General features: G+C 40.5%; 1 protein-coding gene across 16 annotated transcripts in view; it reads left to right on the forward strand.

The window, feature by feature from the left end:
- The window catches only part of LOC129770721 (unconventional myosin-XVIIIa), a 180,754-nt gene that overhangs the window by 139,394 nt on the left and 15,334 nt on the right, over positions 1 to 26,026 (forward strand). For all 16 annotated transcript variants that reach the window (XM_055773716.1, XM_055773721.1, XM_055773722.1 and 13 more), the window contains 6 exons: positions 15,128 to 15,490; positions 15,558 to 15,740; positions 15,841 to 15,936; positions 16,919 to 17,104; positions 17,218 to 18,371; positions 18,452 to 18,613. In XM_055773716.1, the coding sequence (XP_055629691.1) occupies positions 15,128 to 15,490; positions 15,558 to 15,740; positions 15,841 to 15,936; positions 16,919 to 17,104; positions 17,218 to 18,371; positions 18,452 to 18,613 (2,144 nt within the window). The remainder of the gene's footprint in view (positions 1 to 15,127; positions 15,491 to 15,557; positions 15,741 to 15,840; positions 15,937 to 16,918; positions 17,105 to 17,217; positions 18,372 to 18,451; positions 18,614 to 26,026) is intronic.

Raw genomic sequence — 26,026 nt, forward strand, 5'->3', positions numbered from 1 at the left:
GGAAGAATGGAAAATATTCTCATGCCGTCTGGTGGAGAGTGCCAGTGTATTTTTTTTTTGTAGTTTTGACGTGTTGCCAAAGTTATATTAAAGTGGTTGAAAATTTGAAATAATGGAGGAGCACAATATAAATTTTCTTCAACTGTTCCTACAAAACTACACGAACCATCGGCCCTTTCATACCATCAGTTGGCGAGTGTTTGTGTATGATCGAAATAAAAAAAAACTCAAACGAGAGTATTGTTAATTTTATGCGTTTTCCAACAGTAGATAATAGTGGTATTTCTTTTTTTTCTGTATTATAGTGACTTTCAGCACTTTTTGGCTTGTTCGTCACTACTCGGATAATAGTGGTAGTGGAATATATATGTTATCTCCTAGGAGAAGAGATGCATACTGAGTGCACTACGTGCATTGGCAATAATGATACAAGTTTCGACATATGATCAGCTTGTGTATTTTTCTTATGAGAATAAGAATGAATAAATAATCAACGTTGCGTCGATTTTTTCAGGCTGGCAATCACGAAATTTTACTACCCATCTATTCACAGTAGACATATCAATAGTATCGTCACAATAAATGGCCTGTGAACAACGATGAATCTCACTAGAATTCATTTCCTCAGCAGTTAAAAGTTAGATAACAGTGGGTTGTTTAATTCGCGTTGACACAGAACCACGAAACTACGTCATACTTCTAGTACACAAAACTGGATGAACTGTGCAGGCATGTAGAGAAAAAATAGTACTTACACATGCCACCAGGCGCACTCTAAAGTAGAGATGGCTAAAACGGTTCATTTCAGTGAGTGGCTCAGAGCCGTGCGCTCAATGAAGAGAGCCGGCTCATTTGAGCGGCTCGACGGATCTTTTCAAGAACTGGATCATTCGGATATGTGAATAATGGAAGCCATAATAAATAAGGTTTGAAACAATAATCAGTGCACAAAATAGTAGAAATATTACTTTACTGAAGGTTTTCTCTGATATATTTCCATCACAATATTCGTCTCCTTTTTTATTTATAAACATTATTTTTTCAATGTTATCTGAGGAAAGTCTACTACATCGTTCACTGCAAACTTGTCCTTCTTTCGGAAAAACTCGCTCACATGGTACTGAAGTCGCCGAAATACATAATATTTTTAAAAAAATGGTAGAGTCGCGTAGAGATAGATTTCTTTTCATTCCACCAAAGCAAAGGGTCGCTTATTATCAGCAAATGTGGTACCGCTAAATATTTATCTACAATAGACATTAAAACAGCTTTTGGATCATGTGAGGTTCGGACTTTGCCTCCTCCCATACAGATGACCGCGCTTCATCACCAACGATTTGTGATAGTTTCGTAGGCGTGTATTCTATGGATGTCATTTTTAACGTCCTTTTCAACGACTGGTGTGCATAGTTGCAAATCATTTCATTCGATACCCATATGCGGGAGTTGCATGAAAAAAGTAATTGGTCATTTTGGAGTTGGATTTATCATAAATAACTGTGCTCTATTAGTCAAGCCCTTTCATCTGATACCAATATGATGGGGTTTTCAGAAGAAATGTAGTCGCCTATTTTGGATTTACATTTTTCATAAATAACTGTGTTCTACTAGTCAAGTCCTCTCATTTGATTCCCATATTGATGGGGTGTTGACAAAATATGTAGTCTGTCATTTTATAACGGCCGCCATCTTGGATTTCCATTTTACATAAATAACTGTGTCCTACTAGTCAAGTCTTTTCATTAGATACCCATATTGATTGGGTTTTGAGAATAATACATATTCCGCTATTTTGGGGTGGCGGCCATTTTGAATTTGCATTTTTCATAAATAACTGTGTTCTACTAGTCAAGTCCTTTCATTTGATACCCATATAATATGTTTATCGTTCAGTGTTTGGATTTCGATCAAAATCAAATGATACACAATGTGTCATGCAAGTAAACTCTCACGAACATATAACCAAATATGAGAGGATCATTCAGATACTTGTATGAATGTCAGCAATCACTTTTGTAACATTTAGTGATTAAACTAAGAGAGGAACGAAGACTGTTGTTTGCATATTCGAGTTGTATCAAACATGGCACACTATTTTCGAAGCCTGCATACAAGTTATGCGGTTCAAACTATCGTCTCATTTTACTATAGCGAAACCCACTGCACAGACAAGTGTAAAGCAATAAATGATACAAAAAAAATTACGTCATTATTACGTCACCATTTGCGGAGAGCAGCGAATGGGAAAAGAGATAAAACGCGAGAGTTTTTGCTTCTCACTGGAGCGGTGTTGCTAGTAAATCTATGCGGTCTATATGAATATACACATTTCAAGGGATAGCGGCGTTAAAAATGGAAAATATAATCTGACTACCCTTCCCTTAGCCTCTACCGAGCTAAATAATCATATAGTTTGCACTCTCTGAGACTTAAAAATCAGGATCTGCTACATTAGCTAAATATGAATCTTTCGCTTTGTGTTGTCCGTATGATCCTGCTGTTTCATGATGCATGGAGAGGTCGGTATGCATATGTTAGAGGCAAAGAAGAAAATAAGCTTTCTGCACTGAAAGCGTATATGATAGCTTTGCTTGCATGCTGGTGTGCAATGAAGTGCGAGCCGATGCAGAGTTGTCTCGTTCTCTTTTGTGTCGTGATTTGCAGCACATAACAATAATAGAATACCGCTGGGGGAAATGTTTCCTGAAAGATCATATTTGAACGAACGAAAGTGATTTTTTCAATGAGTGGATCATTTGGCAAACACTGCCCATATTGATGGGGTTTTGACGAAATTTGTTGTCTGCCGTTTTGTAACGGCCGCCATCTTGGATTTCCATTTTACATACATAACTGTGTCCTACTAGTTAAGTCCTATCATTAAATACCCATATTACATCCCAATTGACAAGATTTGCTAGCGTTAGCATTCAGTTTCTTGCAGTAGTGTTTACAGTAAAAAACTGTTCTCTGAATTTGGCCTGGAGTACGAAGCAAAGCGTAATTGGCCGGTAAAAAAAATTGTAATAAAAGTCATAGTGTTAATGAATTATTGTTATGAATTATTATTAATTTAATTTTGAAAAAAATAAAATGTATTAGGCTGTCAAAAAAGTCCTGCGGTTTTTTTTTTTTAAAAAATTTTTGTTCATAAAATTAGTTACAATCATCTGTTTTAAGTCAAATATGCGCCGTTTTGTTCGATGACTTGTTCCCAACGAGATGCCAACTTCATAATAAAGGGTGTGTCACATCAAATTGCATCACGGAAAAAACGCTGTAGAAATTCGCCCAGTAGACCGATCCTTTTGAAAATTTTAGACAGTAAAATAAAAACTATTAAACAACTTTTGGCATTTTCCATTTTTTATACTTCGAGCCCAAGCCCGTATGCTCGTACCTTCCTCTTTACCCCGTCCATAAGGTTCTGTACAACGTCAGGTTGTAGTTTTTTTTGAACAGAAATTCATTTTCTCTTGAAGTCCGCCTCCGATTTGACAACTTTTGGGTTCTTCCGGAGGGCCTGCTTCATAATCGCCCAATATTTCTCTATTGGGCGAAGCTCCGGCGCGTTGGGCGGGTTCATTTCCTTTGGCACGAAGGTGACCCCGTTGGCTTCGTACCACTCCAACACGTCCTTTGGATAGTGGCACGAAGCGAGATCCGGCCAGAAGATGGTCGGGCCCTCGTGCTGCTTCAACAGTGGTAGAAAGCGCTTCTGTAGGCACTCCTTAAGGTAAACCTGCCCGTTAACCGTGCCGGTCATCACGAAGGGGGCGCTCCGCTTTCCGCAAGAGCAGATCGCTTGCCACACCATGTACTTTTTGGCAAACTTGGATAGTTTCTGCTTGCGAATCTCCTCCGGAACGCTGAATTTGTCCTCTGCGGAGAAGAACAACAGGCCCGGCAGCTGACGAAAGTCCGCTTTGACGTAGGTTTCGTCGTCCATTACCAGGCAATGCGGCTTCGTCAGCATTTCGGTGTACAGCTTCCGGGCTCGCGTCTTCCCCACCATGTTTTGCCTTTCGTCGCGGTTAGGAGCCTTCTGAACCTTGTATGTACACAGGCCCTCCCGCTGCTTGGCCCGCTGGACGAATGAACTTGACAAATTCAGTTTATTGGCGACATTCCGGACCGAACTTCTCGGATCACGTCTAAACTGCTTAACTACGCGCTTGTGATCTTTTTCACTGACGGAGTATCCATTTTTGCCGTTCTTCACCTTCCGGTCGATGGTAAGGTTCTCGAAGTATCGTTTTAGTACTCTGCTGACCGTGGATTGGACGATTCCCAGCATCTTACCGATGTCCCGATGTGACAACTCCGGATTCTCGAAATGAGTGCACAGGATTAATTCACGACGCTCTTTTTCGTTCGACGACATTTTTCCAAATTTACGAAAAATTGACAGTGAAGCATGGCCAACGTGATCTATACACTCTTATCTGATTTTAAAGCGAAAGCTGAAGATATAATTCCTAAAAATTAAATTTCTACAGCGTTTTTTCCGTGATGCAATTTGATGTGACACACCCTTTACCCCTGTTATAGAAGCTCGCTTCCTTATTGGCAAAAAAACTCGGATAGCCAATTTTCACAGGCCTCTTTTGTGGCTAACTTCTGACTACCCTCCCGGAGCTTCTGGCGCGTCACCAAAGAAGTGTGTGGCCTGGCGTTGTCCTGATGGAAGACAATGCGGCCTCTGTTTATCAAAGATGGCCTCTTCTTCATGAGTGCTACCTTCAAGCGGTCCAGTTGTTGGCAGTACAGGTCCGAATTGAGCGTTTGGCCATAGGGAAGCAGCTCATAATAGATTATTCCTTAACAATCCCACCAAACACACAGCAGAACCTTCCTGGTCGTTAATGAGGGCTTGGCCACCGTCTGAGCCGCTTCAGCGGGCTTCTACCACGACCGTTTGCGCTTCACGTTGTCGTAAGTGACCCACTTTTCATCGCCAGTCACCATCCGCTTTAGAAACGGGTCGATTTTGTTGCGATTCACATGCGTCGATACGGTCAAAGATGTTTTGACGTAGGACTACGTCTTTCATTTCTATACCGGGGTGTAAAACCAAACTTTCGAGAACGAAAGCGTTACGCCGGAGACCGAGATTTTGAGCGTTAATAGCTCTTAAACAACTGAACGAAATGGTATAATAAACACTTCATTTGAAAGATAAAATGTCTACGCGTCATATACTTGTTACTTTTTCATCCAAAAACTTGTTTCAATAGTCTTAAAATTGCTTTCAAAACAGGCTATTGAAATCAAAAATCGATATATAAGCGAGCGCCGCTCGTAAACCCACTCAGTTATGATTGAACAGCGATTGGAGCATGTTGTCGCTGTTGTTGTGAAGCTAATTTCGTTTATCATGAAAGCGCTGATGAACGGTGTCACCAAGAGCCTGTTTGTGCACCTAAGGCCAAAAGGGAATCCTTCAGGAGGAGAGTGATGCCACGGTTCCGCTTGAAACATCGGAGCAGCCACCACACACACACACACACATACACGCGCGGAATTCTCGTTGCTATCATCGTTGCTGAAAAATAATCTGCCAGTTCCCCTGGGAATTGAAAAATACATTCATGCGAAATAGTTTATTTTAATGTTTTCTATCCATATAACACTGCAACCAAATACATTTGGTTTTGTTATTTTTCAATCAATCGCAATTAACAGGAAAGCTTCTGAATATTTTTTTCCCCATCAGTGGAAATTTTCATATCCAATATTGGATGCATAACATGAAAAACGGAAAATGTTTCACATCGCGAAAATCAAGTCATTTTCGAGCGATTATTTGCTTTCTACTCATATAATGCTGCGACCAAATACATTTCGTTTTTGATTTTTTCAATCAAGTGCGATCAACGTAAGACCACGTCCTTCGGCAATTTATTAGAGGTGCAATGAATCTTTAGGAATTCCCGCTCTACGCGCACTGACAAACAATGTTTACTCAACAATTTTTCAAACTAAAAATGGGTGTTGTGAGAAAGGATTAGCGAACGCGAAAACGACAAACGGGAGAAAGATATTTGGAGGTTGAAGGAAATTGGCAGAAAACTTCTTCATTCTATCATTCAAATAATGTGATTCATACCACATCGTTTTGCCAGAAAGAGATTATTAATGCTCAAAGGAGGAATCGAGTCCTCCGAGGAAATTACCCAGCGCAAATTAGAGTCGACTATCGATTGCGGCATTCGTGCACAAATAATTTTATAATGCTGTTTCACCAAAGTGATTTCTTCGGATATATTCACTACATCATGTCATGTATTTCATATTCTTCATAAGGAAATCCATATCCATGGCACCTATCGGTAACGAATTATTATCGAAACCACGATTTTCGCTAAATGCTCCTTTCAGTTCGGCCTGTAAAAAACTTTTCTGTACTCTAATCCATCAAATTTGGAGCCCTGAAAAGGGCCGTTGATTATATGCTAAGCTAATATAGCACGCTCTCCTCGGATACAATGGGCCAGCTGGATGTCCTTGGGCATGATGTGACGTGTTTTGCATGGATAGCACACAAATTGGTATCTTCGAATAAGCCTCCTGCAGCGTCATAGCCGCGGAACTTTGGAAGCGCAAGTCGGTTTTGAAGTCCTGAGCAATTCCACGAACCAAATGCTGCAAAGGTAGCTTGCGGATCAGCAATTCGGTCGACTTCCGATAGCGATGAATTTCACGCAAAGTTCCCGGTCGATAGCGATGTGGCTTCTCCACCTATCCTGCTACTGGTGCGCTTATCCGAGCTGACTTCGTGTGCCTTACCACCGAATGACTAACGAGCTCGAGTCCTCACGGTGCGAGAGTAGAGTAAGAAGTGAACGAAAGCAAAGGAAGCGTCATTTTATAAACCATAAAAGTATAGAATCTAAATCCCACCCTTATTATATTCGTGAGTATACAGTAAGCTTATACAATAAAGAGGGTGGGGTTTACATTCGATTCTTTTATGTTTTATAAAATGACACTTCCCTTGCTTTCGTTCATTTCTTACTCTACTCTCGCACCGTGAGGACTCGTTTCATCGGGACTAAGCAGACAGCTCGTTAGTCTTTCGGTGGCAAGGCACCACGAAAGCAGCTCGGATAAGCGCATCAGCCGCAGGAAGCGTGAAGAAGCCACATCGCTATCGACCGGGAACTTCGCATGAAATTCGTCGCTATCAGAAGTCGACCGAATTGCTGATCCGCAAGCTACCTTTGCAGCATTTGGTTCGTGGAATTGCTCAGGACTTCAAAACCGACTTGCGCTTCCAAAGTTCCGCGGTTATGACGCTGCAGGAGGCTTATTCGAAGATACCAATTTGTGTGCTATCCATGCAAAACACGTCACATCATGCCCAAGGACATCCAGCTGGCCCATCGTATCCGAGGAGAGCGTGCTATATTAGCTTAGCATATAATCAACGGCCCTTTTCAGGGCTCCAAATTTGATGGATTAGAGTACAGAAAAGTTTTTTACAGGCCGAACTGAAAGGAGCATTTAGCGAAAATCGTGGTTTCGATAATAATTCGTTACCGGTAGGTGCCATGGATATGGATTTGATAATGAAGAATATGAAATATATGACATGTTTTAGTGAATATATCCCCATATCGAAGAAATCACTTTGATGAAACTGTTTACCGTTTGTCGTTTTTAATTGTTGGGAAAGGGCATTATTTCTGCTGACTAAATTCCAAGAAAAAATCCATTCCTTCTTTAAGCGTGATTCATTCTGCCTCGGATCAACGGAACAGTATGATAATCATTTCATACAAAAGATAAAATGTCCAAGAGTTATATGATTGCTATTTATTGAGTCGAAAAATTGTTTCAATAGCTTAATGATAGCTTCGAAAACAGGTTATTGAAATCATTCGTATCCGTATGTAGCGCGCCCACTTGGATACCCATTAATCTTATTGGAATGTGAGATGGGGAAGCTCATACTTACGTCTATGCATTATGCTGTTCACTACAGACTTTTTTTCTCCGTACTGATTAAGAAGCCGACCGAACTATCGGTCGACAAGTCAGTCTGCAGTCGGCGGGGGCTCTTAATTTCGTTTTTGCAGGCCGAACCGAAAAAATTTCAGTCGAGTTTACTCTTTTTTACAGTAATGCTTTTGAATCCGGACACTTTGCATTACATTCAATATCATACCACAGCCATAACATTTTTTTCATGTTGAATTTATGCGATTAATAGTTGCTAATATAGTTACTGATAGTTTCTTGATAGTTACTAATCAATCGTATTCATTCAACATGCAGAAAATGTTGTGGCTGCGGTATGGTATTAAATGTAACGCAAAGTGTCCGGATTCAAATACATTACTGTATACTTACTTCGATGTTATTCGTTTCTCTCTCAGGGTAAGCAACGAATATAATAAGGGTGGGGTTTAGATTCTATACTTTTATGGTTTATAAAATGACGCTTCCTTTGCTTTCGTTCATTTCTTACTCTACTCTCGCACCGTGACGACTCGTTTGTTTGGGACCAAGCAGATAGCTAGTTAGTCTTTCAGTGGTAAGGCACACGAAAGCAGCTCGGATAAGCGCACCAGCCGCAGGATAGGTGAAGAAGCCACATCGCTATCGACCGGGAACTTTGCGTGAAATTCATCGCTATCGGAAGTCGACCGAATTGCTGATCCGCAAGCTACCTTTGCAGCATTTGGTTCGTGGAATTGCTCAGGACTTCAAAACCGACTTGCGCTTCCAAAGTTCCGCGGTTATGACGCTGCAGGAGGCTTATTCGAAGATACAAATTTGTGTGCTATCCACGCAAAACGCGTCACATCATGCCCAAGGACATTCAGCTGGCCCATCGAATCCAAGGAGAGGGTGCTATATTAGTTTAGCATATAATCATCGGCCCTTTTCAGGGCTCCCAATTTGATGGATTAGAGTTCAGAAAAGTTTTTTGCAGGCCAAACTGAAACGAGAATTTTCGTGTGGATACCATACAGCATCGAGAAAATTCCAGAAAGATCTAATCGTTGCTGAAAAATAATCTGCCAGTTCCCTGGGAATTGAAGAATACATCCATGCGAAAGAGTTTATTTTAATGTTTTCTAATTATATGGCGAACACAGCGACCAAATACATTTGATTTCGTAATTTTTCAATCAAGTGTAATTAGCTGGAAAGCTTCTGAAGATAATTCTTTCCCATCAGTAGGATATTTTCGTATCCAATAATGGATGCATAACATGAAAAACGGAAAATGTTTCGTATCGCCAAAATTATATAATTTTCAATCGATTATTGCTCAGTCGCCGAAATTTTCATACTCAGAGAGTTCATTCTCCTCTAGTTTGCCTTCCAAATTGCCATCGTAAACCACACCTTCTCTCGATTCAATCACGCACGAAAAGCATACTGAAATGATATTGTGGTGGTGAAACCGATTCATTTTTCGTGAGGCGTCGTGCACAAATTACGTAACGCGATAAGGGGGGAGGGGGTAAATGTTGCGTTACTTTCTGTTTATTAGAGATAGGAAATTGCGTTACGAAAGGGGGGAGGGGAGAGGTGGTTCAGAATTCGGATTTTTAGCGTTACGTAATTTGTGCACGACGCCTGAGGACATCGACAAGACAACATCGTTACTGAACGAGCTGAACGGCGAGGGATCGAGGGATTCATTACCTGGCCTGACCTGACCTGAAATGCAATCAGTTTGTTTTAACTGTGAGGGAGCGCAGAAAAGCCGATGCTGATACTCTCGTGACCAAGAGAGTATCAGCATCGAAATACGGTTCTTCGGGAAGACATAGAAGCAGCCGCCACACACACACACATACACGTGCGTAACTCTTTTCGTTTGCTGGTTATCGAGAGGAAACCTGGAAAGAAATGATCGTTGCTGAAAGATAATCTGCCAGTTCCCCTTGGAATTGAAAATTACATTCAAGCGAGTTTATTTTAATGTTTTCTATCCATATAATACTGCGACCACATACATTTGGTTTTGTGATTTGTCAATCAAGTGCAGTTAGCAGGAAAGCTTCTGAAGATTATTCTTCAGAACAAGGTTTTTTGTATCCAATATTGGATGCATAAAACCTTGATGCTCCAACGTAACACTCTCGTTTTTGAAGTCACCCAAATATTTATTTATTCATTCATTCAGGATGGATTTAGATTCAACTTCAAACAAATGATCTCTAAATCAACGATAGTCCTACGTCACTCTTGCGGTTATACCATAGATATAACCCACTTCCTGTTTTTTTGCGTCAACGTGTGTGGCACCCATATATCGAGCTTCTTTGTGAATCCAAGCTTCTTCAAATGGTTAATAACGGTTTGATGACTTATCCCCAGCTCTTGGCCGATGCTACGGCTGCTACTATGCCGGTCTTTCTCGGCTAATTCAGCGATTTTGTCGCAATTTTCGACGACAGGCCTTCCGGAGCGTGGCGCATCTTCGACGACCTCTACACCAGAACGAAAACGTTGAAACCATCGTTGTGCGGTGGAAATGGAAACTGTATCGGGTCCATAAACTTCACAAATTTTATTGGCAGCTTGTGATGCATTTTTGCCTTTGTCATAGTAGTACTGTAAAATATGTCGGATTTTCTCTTTATTTTGCTCCATATTTGCGACACTATAACTCACGAACGACTTAACCAAACAAAACACTGTCAAGGACTATATTATAGCGCGCAAAAATACCTTTCCAACAAGCTATAGTATGACTCGATACAATGAATACAACTAGAACTACGCGCTTACAACGACACCTCGCGGAAATACCGTAGGACTTTTTTGACAGCCTAATATCTTCTGTTAATGATAATTTTTTTTAATATCCGGTATCCGGCCGTATAGTAGTTCACTATCCGGTATCCACCCGGATAGCAAATATAAGGGATAGGCCGGATACCGGATAATAATCCGTTTCATTTTACTTTTTTTGTTCATGCAGGCAAGCAGTTCTCAGTTTCGTTTTCGCAAATGACGAATTTCAATGACTCGACTGGTCATTGGCTGCAACATCTTAGATTGCGGTGGAACATTGTGGGTATAAAGAAATTGGTCATTTAAGCAACTTTGCATACCTGAAATCTTCAAAAATGAATCAGACTACTTTTTAACCCTCCTGTACTCGCGTGCAAAATTATAACATGTATACTCGCGCACGGTGTCACAGACCGAAAGTTGAACTTCTTTGTAGTATTGCTATTGTATATTGTATATATTTTAGGTTTTATTGGTATTTATTTGTAGAAGAGGCTATAATTGAATGGAAAAACTCCAGAAAATATGCTTTATTCATCTTTTTTTTTTTTTCCCAAAATATATTTTTTATTAAGGCACATGTGGCGTTAGCCTGACGGGGCCGGGAGTCCAATATTTTGACAATTTTTGTCTTACAACTATGTTAGTAATATGTAACCGATTACTCGCGGTTGGCTCGAGGTTAGTATTACAAGTGTTCTCATAATTGGTATGTTGCAGTCTTCGATGCTCTGTACGTGTGCCCGACACGGGATACTTCCTATTGGGATGCAGCTGACCATTAATCAGCAACGCCCCCCTAGTCTGTACCCCATATCTAGCGTGGTGCGTCTTTCTCGACTCGAGGAATCCAGGATAGAATGGTCACTAGCCGGCGCAATCATCAGCTCGTGTAGAGTTGTCATGAGCGGTACAACCTTTGGCTCTTGTTGAATGATCAGTGGACTGCACAACCTTCGGCCCGTGCATCTGTAAAGAGTGTGTGTATGTATTGCCGCGACTAAGTAAAAGTTTATCGATCGGATAGGAGGGATATGAAACGGGGACACTTTATTCATCTTCATTCAGTTTTAATAGTCATCTAATTCAACCTCCTCAAAACAGAGTGATTTTTGATACTTCAACACAAATATCGAACTTCGACTTTTTTCTTGTTATTAATTGAAAGTAAGTCACTGAATATAATCCATGAAAGTAGAAAGAGTTTCTGTGTTCTTTGTTAACAAAAACTTAATGCCTGTCTTTTTTGACGGGGCTTCAAAAGATGATATACAAGGATTTATAGGAACCTACTGCGACTTGTTTTATCGTCGATATTGTCCAGCTCATATAAAATAAAAAATATCCCCGAAACTGTAACTATAATAAATAACCATAAGCCACCGATTAGTTTATAGTTTACAGTTCACAATTTTTCCGCAAGTGCAATTCTTTCACAAGTGTGTATATGTGTGACCATTGTATTAAGTGATCAACTATACGAGAGTTAAACATTTGTAGTTTACTTTTGCACGTAAGAATCTAACGACGAATAATATATGAATCCGTTCAACCCGGTGACAAAAAGAACTGAAATCATATAAGAACAGTCCGGTAATGATCTTATGTATTATATTCAATAAATATTCCACGCCACTAATATTAATTTATACATTTCATTGAACAATGTTCTAAAACAGGAAAAAAGGTACTTGTCCAAAAAAGTTACACTTATACTCGCGTCGGTGTGTCAGACCGAAGGTGTTAAAAAAGTGGCACACGTACCCTTTGTACCAACCAGAGATGCCAACCTTCCTGATTTTTCAGGATTTCTTAGACTTTTTGATACGTCCCCTGATATCCTGACAAACACTCAATTTTGTCTGATTTTTCTTACATGATCCTGATTTTGTGCTTATTATTATAATGAAAATTTTTCGTAATAAATATACGAAGTTTTCCTGGTTGGAAATGAGAATTGTCATAATAGCTTACATAAAAATTCTATCTTTTTTTGTTCATTATCTATACACACATTTATTAAAGCTTGAAGTTGGCCGGGAAGAAAGATACTCTATCAGATTAGCACTATTTATAGCTATTTTTTATAGTTTCTGGTATACATGGCATACTTGTATGGAGACTCCTGAAAAAGTAATGCTTTACTCGTAACATTTTTGTGTTAAATTCTCGCGTTTGACATGTTCTTGACATGTGTCTAAATAAAGAAAAGTTTGCAGAACATGTAAATTGCGAAGTTTTTGTGTATTAACGCTATTTTGACTTTAACACTCCGCGAAAAATCGCAATATGTGAACTCTGGACTGTGCGCGCCTTTGTGATATTGCTATTGTGTATTTTTAGGTGTTATTGGTATTTTTTCAAAGAAAAAATATAATTGAATAATTTATTTTTTCTCTAACTTCACTCATTTTTAATAGTCATTCAATTTAGCCATTTCATGAATGCTTGGTCTGTCAGACCTATACGCGAGTATAGGAAGGTTAAACAAAATTAGAATCAGTTGTAATTTCTTTTAAAGAAAACATGAAAAAGTTGTTGTTAGAAAAACTTTCCCTGTAAAACTGCCCATCTTCCGATGTCAAAAAATGTTCACTTATTAAACGCAATGAACGTAAGTTGCATTGACCGATGTAGAATGGTTCGATTATCGCTTGATGTTCCTTCGATGCAAAGACTGTGTGCAGTATGCACACTAGGGTGCCAATGAATGTATGGAAAAAAATCGACCCTAAAATTCCAAAAAGTTACCCCCATAAAATGTTTACCATCTCGGAAAAACATTATGCCAAAAATCAGCTCAATCGGACTTAAGGGAGAGTGGCGCAAAGCGGTCAAAGTTTGAATTTCTTGAAAATCGAAAAATCACCCAAGGAAATCGGGGTATTCAAAAAAAATTTTTTTTATGCTTAAATTGCATGAAACGTCAAAAATATGGAAAAAAAAATTTTGTCAAAAATTGGCACTCTGGGACTTTTTTTCGGAATACGAGACGAAAAGTTAGTATGCCAATAAATATAGTTATCTCGATTTTTCATTCGGAACTTGCTGGGAAATGTTGATTTGCATGATAATAAACTCAATCATTCATCAGCTCATTCGGACTTATTTTACTAGTGTCGTAGACGTTAAAATTTGAGTTTTAAAAAAAAAAAAAGAAAAATCACCGAAAATCGGAGTTTTCAAAAAAAAAAAACATTGATGCCAAATGTCTTAAAATTGCAACTATTTTTGTATACCAGCTCATATTTCTAACCCCAACAGTTGAGATTTACAGTTATCTCAAAAAAAATTGTCAAAAATCGACTTTTCAGACGGGAAAATGACCAAGTGCCAAAAAAAACTTTTTTTTTACAAAATTTTCATCCGGGGCCCCCCCCCTGGGTGATTTTTCGATTTTCAAAAAACTCAAACTGATAGAGATACGCTTTTTAATCTAGTAGATATTGTACGAACATGATTCAATTTTGATACGGCTTCATTAGCGAGATATTTTGTATCATACAGAGTGTAATTTAGAAATTTATGAAATAATTTTATTTTCACTAGTGTTCGGCATGTTCGAAGAATATTTTCCAAAAGTTTTATAGGTTACTTCATTGTATACACCCAATTTTGTTCGAAATCTGATGGAAAACATTCATGTGAATATTTGTTATTTTGAGCAAATATATTCTGAAATCATTTATCCTTCAGACTTGAAAACCGGTACTTGCGTTACTGTCTTTTCGTCTAAACATTGAGAGTATGCTGTCGCGTACATTTACTTCACTTTTTCTTGGCTCATAGTATTAGTGGTTTATTATTATTAAACAGCTGACCAGAACTCGACGTATTAGCATGGCGCCAAACAAATATTTCTTCTCACACAAAAGAGGACGCCTTAAAAATTTGTTTAAAGCGTTTGATCCATCATTCTCTATGTCTGATTTTGACATGACTTTTCAAGTAGTATGAAATTGGCAGCTCAACCAACTGAATGAATTCGAGACAAACTAAATATTCTGGCATTGTCGGTTGTTGTTGCAATAATAGTGCACCCTACGACACGTTGAAATATCGCTTGCAATATGTGTGAAACGAGCGAAGGATACGGAATGTTCAAAAGTGCAAAGTAATATCTAACAGAGATATACACATATTGCATATTGTTTTGTAAACGTTGTGCACGATTTAGTGTCGTTTGAAACGACACTGTCATACGGAATAATGTTGGGAAGCGGTGGGTGGTTGTGTGTATTCGCGAAGACTGAAGGTTGCGCGAAAATTATTATTTTTCTTACATTTAATTTGTTTTTTTTTTCGAACACTGTTCCTATTTAACTTCGACAAGGTTTATCATTGTTCATATTTCTAACCCCAACAGTTATCAGAAATGACTGCCGAGCTGTCAGAGGAACATTCTTCGTCCAATCTGATCAGCGAACGACTCGAGGCAGAGACGACGGAAAGACTTAGGCTCGAGAAGGAGGTGAAGGAACATGAGGCTAAATACCGTAACCTGCAAGAGTCGTCCGAGAAACTTGAAATGGAATTAATTTGCGCCAAATCAGATTTGAACGGGGACTTAGACGATGACCTTGAGGGTGATGAAAACGGAAGCAGTGCCTACCGAATGAAATACGAGCGTGTAGCCCGTGAGTTGGAGTTCACCAAGAAGCGCTTGCAAACACAGCATGAGCATGACCTGGAGCAACTAATTGGACTGAAAAAGCAGTTAGAGAAAAAGGTCGGGCATCTGAGATGCATAGCTAGATTTCAGATTTAAAATTTCTGTATATTTTTATATTTTTCAGCTTGCTGATGCTTACGAGGAAGTAGAAGAGCAGCGACAGGTAGTTGGTCAATGGAAACGCAAGGCGCAAAAAATGACCAACGAAATGAATGACTTGCGGATGCTGCTTGAGGAACAAAATAGTCGAAATAATTTACTCGAGAAGCGTCAGCGAAAGTTTGACTCTGAATGCCAAGCGTTACAGGTATGAGATGTTTTAGTATATTTCGTAGAGAACCAACCTCGAAAGTCGGATTAGAGGGTTATATAGTTTAGCCATAACAATCACAAATGAAACATTTCAGGATTCTGCCCGCCAGGAGAAACAAGCAAAAGAACGACTCACACGAGAGAAAGATGTTCTAATCGCTGAAAAATTCACGATAGAACAATCATTATCGGTGAGTAGCGGTACTTGTAATACAATCACACTTTTCAAGTAAAGCCCTGCTAATAGTGTGATTCAGAACTGCGTGATAAATTTCATAGCCATGATCTTTTGGATTGCTTCTCTAAATTTGTTCCAGAAGCGTGATTTCCAGAACTAAGAAAACTTATTGTTTCTATATTCGAATCCACATAAATTTGTGAGAAATTGTTTTTTGTTATGAAACAAGTGAAATCGAAATCGATGAGCAAAATTACTAATGATCATTTTGTAGATTCGTTTCACGTAGCAACCTCTAGTTGTCTGGGTAGAATATAAAGGGCGCTGGAGTATGTTTGTTGTTGTTGTTGTTGAATTATAGAGGCTTTAAACTCAAAGAGTTCATTCGCCTCTAAAAGTATGTTTGTATTTCAGCATTTTCTATGTTGAAATAAAATAAAATAAAAATTGTAACACGTTTTTTAACCGTGATCATATAATAAATCTTCATATTATAGAACGGAATAGTTTCTAATTTAAATGATGTAGTGAGCCATAGAAAGAACCGATTAAACCCGTATATTTTACATTTTATCATAAACATTTCGGCCTGCGACTATGATGAAAAGTCTTATGCCTATTCCTGGCATTCACTATTGTAAACAAACTGTCGTCAAAGATTCTAGAACTGACCACTGGGAGTGCTGTACTTGGCAAAAAGGCTTACCGATTCTAAATTGGCAGTGCTCTATTTAAACTAGCTATAGTTACTGAAAGTTGGTCCGACATATAGGATTATTGTCTTCTGAAGTAGTCTGTTACAATCATTTTTGAAAATTGAATGTTTCTGGTAATCTCTAACGTTGCTCATTACTGTTTTTGTGTATAGACAAATTCAATCAGTTTTCGGGTTCGTGATCGTTAGAAATAATTTTTGAAAGCCACGATATTTTGCGACAGTTCTGAATTTCTTATCATTGTAGTATGATAAAAGTAATAATATTTCTTTTAATAAGGATGTCCGCCTGGAATTAGAGTTGAAAGAGGAAAAATACAGTGCTCTGCAAAGAGAACTGGAGGAGATGACATTCGGCGGTGGAACTGAGGAAGAGATAGCTCAACTTAAGCGTCAAAAGATGGAGCTGGATCGACGCTGTAAGGAACAGGAAGAAGAGTTGGATGAAATGGCGGGACAGATACAGGTATGTTACCCTTGAGACTGTGACACAACTTGATTTCATATTTTGGTTTTTCCGATAAGTTGTCTACTCTGTGAAATTGATTATTTTTTTCTTATTTATTCTACTTCGTGCAGCTTCTAGAACAAGCCAAATTACGTCTGGAGATGTCGCTCGAAACGATGCGAAAAGATTCGCGGAAAGAGGCCCAACAGAGGGATGACGAGCTCGAAGAGGTCCGCGGTAGTTCGTACAAGAAAATCAAATCTCTGGAATGTCAGCTGGAGCAGGAACATGAAGAACGAACGTTATTGCTGCGGGAAAAACATGAACTAGAACGGCGTCTCAATAATCTTGAGGATCAGGACAGAGCCGACCGAGCCGCAGAGGAGCATGCCTCTCAGAAACTCAAACGAGATCTTAGGAAATACAAAGCTCTTCTTCGCGATGCACAAAGTCAACTCGAGCGTGTAAAAACTGATTCCGCTGGTAAGACGCTGATACGTCAGCTTCGCAACCAGCTGGAAGATGCAGAATCTGCACGTTCAGCAGCCGTGAAGGCACGCCAGGTGGCCGAAAATGACCTGCAGGATGTCCAGTCGATGCTTGAGGAAGCTCAACGCGCACGGTTCGATGCTGAAGATAAGGCCACAGCTGCCCAGCGGGATCGTACTGAGCTTCAGGCGCAGATCGATGAAAACGACGAAGAAATGGCCGAATTAATAAAAAAGTATAGCACCACCGTCAAACAGTTGAGTTCCGAACAAGCTATTATTGCCGACTACGAAATCAAAATTTCTGAGCTCGAAACCGAGAAGAAATCCCTCAAGGAGCAAATTTCTGACCTAACATCGCGTTTGGAAAACGTTGAAAATATTAGTGATTCCTCATCTAGTATACAGTTGAAACGACTTGAGCTACGTACCAAAGAATTAGAATCGCGGCTCGAGTTTGAACAAGCTACCCGTGCTCGAATGGAGATCCAGCTCAATCGACATAAGGATTCGATCGAGAAGGCACAAAGTGAAATGAACCAAACGAGAAACAAAGAAATCCATGCACAGGAAGCTCTGAAGAAAGCACAGAAGACTATCAGAGAATTGCGAGAGGAATTGCACTCTATCACGAATAAAGAACACGAGAGTGTAGTCAAGCGTAAAGATCTCGAAAAGCGGTTGGAGAGTGTCGAAGCAGAAGCAGCTTCTGCGCGAGCTGATCTCCGGTTAGCACTTCAACGAATTGCCGACCTGCAGCAGGCAATGGAGGAAGGAGATTCTTACCATTCTGACAGGTAATTTATTTGCTTTGTGATTCGACGCACCTAGAAAATGGTTGGTACATTTTTGTTTGTGCATAATTTCATCATTCTAGTGAAAATAGCGATAGTTCTATCGATTCAATGAGTGAATTGAATTACTGCAGATCGAGTAATAATTCGTCTCTGCGAGCAAGGTCTGGCGAGGTAAATGGTACTAGTAGTAATGGAGGAAGCACAACATTGTGTATTCGAGAGGAAAAGGAGAATACTCCAAGGTGAGTGTATTAAATTTACATCAAGGGAATTAGGAAATTTGTTTAGACCCATTTTTTTCGTACCATGAATGAACAGACACATAATATACATTTATAGCACTGCATCTCACTATCATCATAAAATAAATGCATCTATCAACTGACATTTATCGGCATGTATTAATATTGATATGGTCAAACATATATCCATGCAAAACTGCGTCGTATTTCCATTTTAGAATATGCAAGTTTTTTTTATTAGTATCCGTGACAGATTCTGATACAGAGCAAAAACTATTACATAAAGATCAATGGTTCGGAAATATAATACTATAGACACTATCAGGGCCCTCACTTAGTTCCCCCGTTATGATGTTATGATCAATTGTAGTAATTGTAGTGTTCACTAAGACATCTGGTGAAAAGTGTAGTAGAAGTTAGTGTTATTGCCGATGTTGAAAAACGTAAATTAAAAAAAATATATGGTGAACTGTTGCAATAAAATATCAGATAATACGCATAATTTTTTTGTCGGTAACTTACACAGTTAGAATGAGAAACTCTTCATCACCCAGTGTTCTCAACAGCTATAAAGATCTGTACTCAATGCTGTTTCCTATTCCATTGCTGAAAAGTTTTTCTTTCAGTGCTGTAAACTTCGTCCAGATTAATTTAGTTTCAAAGAAGTAATACTCGATGGAAGCTACGAACTGAAAATTAATTTTGGACAACCCACATCGAAAATACGACGTGGTTAGCTTCAAAAATTACGAAGTCACTGAAATTGAATAGAACAACCATGTGCAGTGTTCTCAAGCATTACCGCGAGCGGAATACTACCGATCGGCAGGATCATTGCAAACGTCGTAGTGGAACTAAGGATCTAATGCTGCATTTGAAGGGGTTGCAAAAAAATGGATTCGTCAACGAGGTGGATTTAGATCTTTTCGGGCCAGTAAGCAACCAAACAGGACACTAGTGGCCAAAAGACCTCCCCGAATTATGCACAATGAGTTTCTTACGAAATACGAAGAATGCATCTTCATGAACGATTAATCGTACGGTAAGATGGATTATGGAGCTTCCCGAACAAAAGCTCTATAAAGCCACTGGTCGAGGTGATGTACAAGTGTTGGAGGTTGTCAAACAGAAATAGAAGAAACGTAACTCGGGATGCGACAAAGAATGGAGCAAAATGGCCGCCAATGGTTAGCCAAAAGAGTGTCCGTAATATGATGAGTGGTATTCGAAAAAAACGTAACCCCACTAATCTCATCGATCGAGGAATATTTTACGGAATTAGCCTCAATTTCAGAATATGGTCCCGAGTTTATTCCGTGAGTGAGAATGAGTGCTAATTTTGTCAGTACTTTCGTAGTCCCGGTGAGTCACATTGATGAACCCTACAACATAAACTTTTCCATCTATGAGATTTCCGTCGCACTGCGTTCCGCCAAGGGAGGGTTCACTAGCTCCGAAAGCGTTGGTTACAAGATGTTCAAACAGCTTTCCCTGCTAGGGCATACCACTCTCTTCAACATCATCAACGACCTCTGGTCAAAGCATGAGTTTCCTAAGGGTTAGAGACATAATATCGTAATACCTATTCCCAAGATCGATCGGAGCAGCAATATCGTTAAAGTTTACCGGTCAATTTTTTATTGTATATCCAAGACTCTGAAGAGGATGGCGAACAGACATCTGGTTTAGTCTGGTTCGCCTTCCGACTGGGGACATTACGATTTTTAAGTAGGTGATAGCTGAAGCCAACGTAAACCATCAGTAGGTTGAGATGGTAGCCCTGGGCCTGAAAAAAGGATATAATAGTTCGTAGATCCCGCTAGTTCTTTTTTTTTCAGGTCTTATCGAGGAGAGTTGTCGTATTTATCAACGCGGATGCGTATAAAATTTCACGCATCAGGATGCGAGCAGCCACCAAAGCTATGGGCAGTTGGCAGATGAAAAAAGGGCTTACAGGGGGAAACTTACAGCGAAGGTGATTTTTACAGCGCATATGGTGATTTGTGGCCATAAACACTATGGTTCCAACTCCAAGATAAAATTGCATAACGGCTTCATCCCAAGCCGTGGACCGCGGAGGAATATTGGTCGATTCTGGTACCTTAGCTTCCAACTTTTCCAAACTTCCAATTAAACAAGTTTAAAAGAGCTGCGCCATCCGGTTGAACATAATCTCCAAACCCCATCGGAACAAACAACAACAGGAAGATACGTCTATGGGTAGCCAAAGCGTTCATCAACAGCTGCCTCATTTATAGCACCTTTTTTTTGGCGAAGTAGTTGGAAACATTGTTGACTGGGTAATATGAAATTTTTACTCACTTAAAACCACCTCGTATGCGCCGTTCCTTTTCCCCCGTGACCACCGTTCGGTAATACTTCAGAGGGAAGCCGTGCTCATGCACTTTATTCATTGGACAATTCTCTAGTCATCTCTCTACTTACGTTGAAGCTTTGACATTATTATTGTTACCGCACTTGCTACACCGTTCCAAGTGCTCTCGTCGCTGCACATTTTTGTGTTTCTCATGTTGATATCTATACCAGATGCGAGCATTTCACAGCGTGCTTCGTTGAATCGAGGGCATTCGAACACTACATGGTTAGGTGTTTCCACTATGTTTGTGCAATGTGGGCAATGGGGTGAGCTAGCAGGTCCCAATCTGTGCAGGTATTCTCGAGAGCAACCGTGTCCCAACAGAAATTACGTCAGGTGGAAGTTTACCTCTCCATGGCTACTGTCAACCTAGTTGGCGATGTCTGGGATCAGTATATGGGCCCGTCTACCTTTTGGAGTGTTATTTCACTCTTGCTGCCACTTTCTCATCGATTCACTTCCTACTTTTTTTTCGAATATCACTGTTATTTTGCTCTCTTTGTAGCACATGTTGTCTTCACTCAGAACAATGTGGATAGGAATCATTCCGGCTATGATATATACGGCTTCCATAGATATGGTTTTGTATGCGCTCGCTATTCTCATAGCCATGGTTCCGTGAGTTTGGTTCAGCAGCAATACGCTGGCATCAATGTGACTACGCCAGCTGAGAGACGCTTCTTGCTACTATTGTTGGCTGCAATATTCGGCATGATTCTGGCGATTGCCGTTATGGCTTTTGCCGCTTTCGCACAGGCGTAGTTGATATGACTCCTTAAGTTAAGTCGGTCGTCGATTCTCACACCCAAGTACTTGAACTCATGTTTGGAAAGAATGGTGTGCTACCCAACTGTGATTTCCGCTCGTTGAATACTGCAGTTTCTAATTTGCATGATTTCAATCTTGTGATGCACTATCTGTAGTTTTGCTTTATGCATCCAGCTTTCTATAGTTCTTATCGTCTCAGTGGTCAGCATTTCAACTTCCTCTCGTGTCTCGTCCGTCACTGTTAGGGATATATCGTCTGCGAACCCAATGATGTTGATTCCCTTCGGCAACTTCAATGTTAGCACTCCATTGTACATCCCATTCCAAAGCGTTGGGCCAAGGATGTAGCCTTGTGGAACACCGCTGTTATATTAAACGATTTCTCTCCCTTTGCTGTGTTGTAGAGTAGGATCCTGCACAGTTAATTCGGTGCCAACATTTTGTGCAATACCTCTGCGATGGCTTCCCAACTGGCACAATTAAATGCATTTTTAACATTCGACTGATATAACGGCACATAATCGATTGCCACGCCTTTTTTGTTTCAACGCTTTGTCAGCTATTTTTGTAAGGTGCAGGATCGCATCCACTGTGGAATTTCCCTTCCGGAACAAGCTACAGCTTTGAGAGTCCATGTTCGCTCTCTGTATACTTTGTCAGCCTGTTGAGGATTATTCGCTCCAGAAGTTTACCAAGTGGGTCCAGGAGACGAATTGGTCTGTATGATGACGACTCTCCTGTTGTTTTTCCTGGCTTTGGCAGCAGAATGAGTTTCTGTCTCTTCCATATATCAGGGAAATGTCCTTCATCCAGATACTTTTGCAGAGTTTCTCTGAACATATTTGGGTTCTTTTGTATAGCGGCCTTCAAAGCCACGTTGGGGATACCGTCAGGGCCTGGTGTTTCATTTCCCTTCAGTATGCTTGCTGCACCTAACAATTCTTCAGTGGTCACTCTCTTGACTTCCTCTTTCTCTCTCTTGACCGTATGGTGCACTAGGCCAGATCGTCGGTTCGTGCCGCGGGAAGAGCCCCTCTATATTTCAGCATTTCTGGGCACTGTTCGTGGGAGGGGTGGAAGGTGGTCCATGGGCCTCTGATTTTTGCCATCACCACTCTATACGCGTTTCCCCATGAGATAGCATGAACTTCGCGAAAAAGCTCTTTAAAACATCGTCTTTTGCTGAGCCTGATTTCGTGTTTTAGTGAGGATTTTGCCGCTGTAAGTAGACATCGCTGTTGCACACCCTCTAGTTCATGTTCACTGCAAGCGTCGAGCTACAGAAGGTAACGTCGATAATAAATTCTCGACCGTGGTGGCACCTTCATTGGCTAGTTTCACTTCTAGTTTTGCAAGAGCATCCATTAGATTGAACCCTCTCGCATTAGTGAGTCTACTTCCCCACTCTACTGCTAAGGCGTTGAAGTCTCCGCCGATGACGAGGGGCTTCCGATCAATGAGCTTTTCGGATTACTTATCGATCATCAAATCGAACTGTTCTATCGTCCACCTCGGCGATACATAGCAGCTGCATACAAAGACCCCGTTGATTTTGGCAATCACGAACCCTTCGTGTGCACTGGACACCGTTTCCTGGATAGGATATTTTCTCCCGTCATTCTAGTGGATAATCCCGCCTTATTAGTCAACCAATTTCTGTTATTGAAGTGCCCGGCTTGCCGGAGCAATTGTTATGCCGTGTTACAGTGATTCAGATTGATTTGGATTATTTCCATTTTCTTTTTGCAATCAGTACCTCCTTGATAATCGGATATCTTGGGCTTCCTGTACTATGCTCACTCCCTTCTTCAGCTTTGCAGAGCAGACGTCTGGGTAGTTTGCTACAGTCTTTAGCGAGGTGTTCCTTTTCGCCGCATCTTAGGCAAAGTTTCGATCTGTCGGGGCCATTGCTTTTTTTTCGCATGATGCCCAAAACACGTGCACATGAAGCATCTTACAATTTGTTGAGTAACTTTCAAAGTCGGATCGCCACTTTCCGCAGAATATCGGCATAAGTTGTTGCGCCCGCTGTTCGCCCGCTTCGAAACCAGACACAGGGCGTCTGGTTTCTGTCTCACTTTCCGGATATTCGGTCTCTCTTTCGTTTTATCTCCTTTTGTTTTTCTCTCAACTTTTTGCCACTCGTTAGGATCTTTGTTGTTTTCACTACTTTCTCCTCTAGTGCCTTCGTTGGCATCTTTCTTTCTTTTTTCGGTTTTTGCTTGTTATTCTGATGTTTGCCTTCTCCTTTTCCCGGTTAATGGAGTGGAATCTCCAAAGGGGGTGGAAACTACTTCCTTTGATTTACTCTGCCAGCCTCTTTCAGCGCGTTCTCCGCCTTTTCTGCACTTGTTCTCCAGGTTTGTTGTTCACGATCAGCAGCTACAATCGCAAATTTGATTTTTATCGTGATATTTCTTATAACGGCGTGAAAATTACTGCGAGGCTTGATGTACTCGTAAAGTTCATTTCAAGCTCTCTCATGCCAGAGATAGACATACAGCTGTACTAGCGTTGTACGTGTACAGCGTTGTACAGGTACTACGGTACCATGGCACATATACTTTGGTTGTACATTGTACTGCATGTCAAACTGACAATCAAAAATTTGACCAATTTTCACCACATATTTCAAAAATGAACTCGTCTGAACTATCAAACACAACAAACAAGATTCCAATCTGAGTTATTACCTCAAGAGAAAGTCAATGAAAAAAAAGTACAATTGTATGTCTATCATAAGTATTAGCTTCACTCAGTTTTGATTTTTCATATTGTAGCTGCTCATCGATGGGCTTGGGGCTATACGATTTCGGTGCTGCAGATTGGCTCAACACCGGGGATTTTATTACTTGACCCCTTCTTCCAAAGATGCTCACCTATTCAATTTCACTCTCGATTTCTATTGGATTTTTTTTAAAGTTCATATTTCATTGGGTCCCCACTTCGGTATGCTATCTCCACTCGTTGTACATAGTCGCTATTGGTGATCCCATGGTTATCTATGCAAGCAGTGAAGGCATGTGAGGGTTCACACGGTCCTTCATGGGGACCATGTTCAGAGCCGGATTAACGCAAGTTAGGAATATTACATCTGAGCCTAGTACCTAATGCAAGTTAGGAATATTACATCTGAGCCTAGTACCTAGTGCCTAAGCCTAGATGAGCTTTGAACGTACCTGAAGGCCTAACAAGGATTTTATTGGGACGGGGGCAATCGCACCATTTTTGGAAGATTTCACTCTCCCTTATTCAGGGAGCAGGATAGGACGACTGTCAGCCTTTAGCTTAAAATCTCACTCGTTTCCATGTCATGTCCATTTTCCATATAATAACCAGTTTGTTGTAATCAGGATCTTACTGGCGTCGATCCTGATGTGCTTGGTACTCCTTCCGTTACTGCTGCTCACGGTATTTTTCCTATGGACATGTTTCAAGCTCCAAAAACCCTGGTGCCAATTTACAACAAGACACCACGGGCTGTCTCCGGTTTCCTGTCATCCACGCTAGCAGTTTCTGTATGCGCTGAAGTGGGGGAAATCGTCGATTTGCTCATGGATCCGATGATCGTTTCCAAGACGGTAAGTTTCCCTGCCAACTTTAGGGAGGGAACACACCTGGCTGTACTTAGTTACACCAGCGGGTGTCACACTCCAACCACGTTGGCAAAATCTGGTTTGGGCGAAAGATTGGGGGTGTCTACCTGTTCGAGTGAAAAACAGTATCAGGAAAACTTCTGAGCTGGGCGAACGCTGTAGGCCGGCAACGTACTTCCATAGCAATGACAGCAGGAAAATACCGCTTCCACGAGATCGGATATACGGACGTCTCTAAGGGATCGTCAGGAAGCCTGTCTAAATCTGCCTGGACCTCTTGACTAAAGTAGCCTGAATCAACGGGGTAGCTACGATCTCGTCAACAAATGGTACAAGCAATCAGGAAGTACCTATTATCTGACACTAAGCTCCTTGACACAGTGACATTGCAGACAATGAGGAGGCCGATTGGTCAACTGGAATTAGTGACCCGGGACAATTTGTTATACGAGAGGTGCCGCTGGATGATGTGAAATTGAGGATCACTAACTTATTTTGCCACTTTTTTGGATGAAAGATGGTTGGCAGGAAAGTCAATTTCTGCGGGAAGTAAAAGGTTCCCTTACCAGGTTCGAAGATAGGGGGGGGGGGATGTAGTACCGCCCAAACTATGGACTGGACATTGCTCGGTTTCACACGGCTTCAATAGGGGGCCCTTTCCATCAAAATTGC

The sequence above is a fragment of the Toxorhynchites rutilus genome, chromosome 2 (genome assembly GCF_029784135.1).
Source record: "Toxorhynchites rutilus septentrionalis strain SRP chromosome 2, ASM2978413v1, whole genome shotgun sequence".
Lineage (NCBI taxonomy): Eukaryota > Metazoa > Arthropoda > Insecta > Diptera > Culicidae > Toxorhynchites > Toxorhynchites rutilus.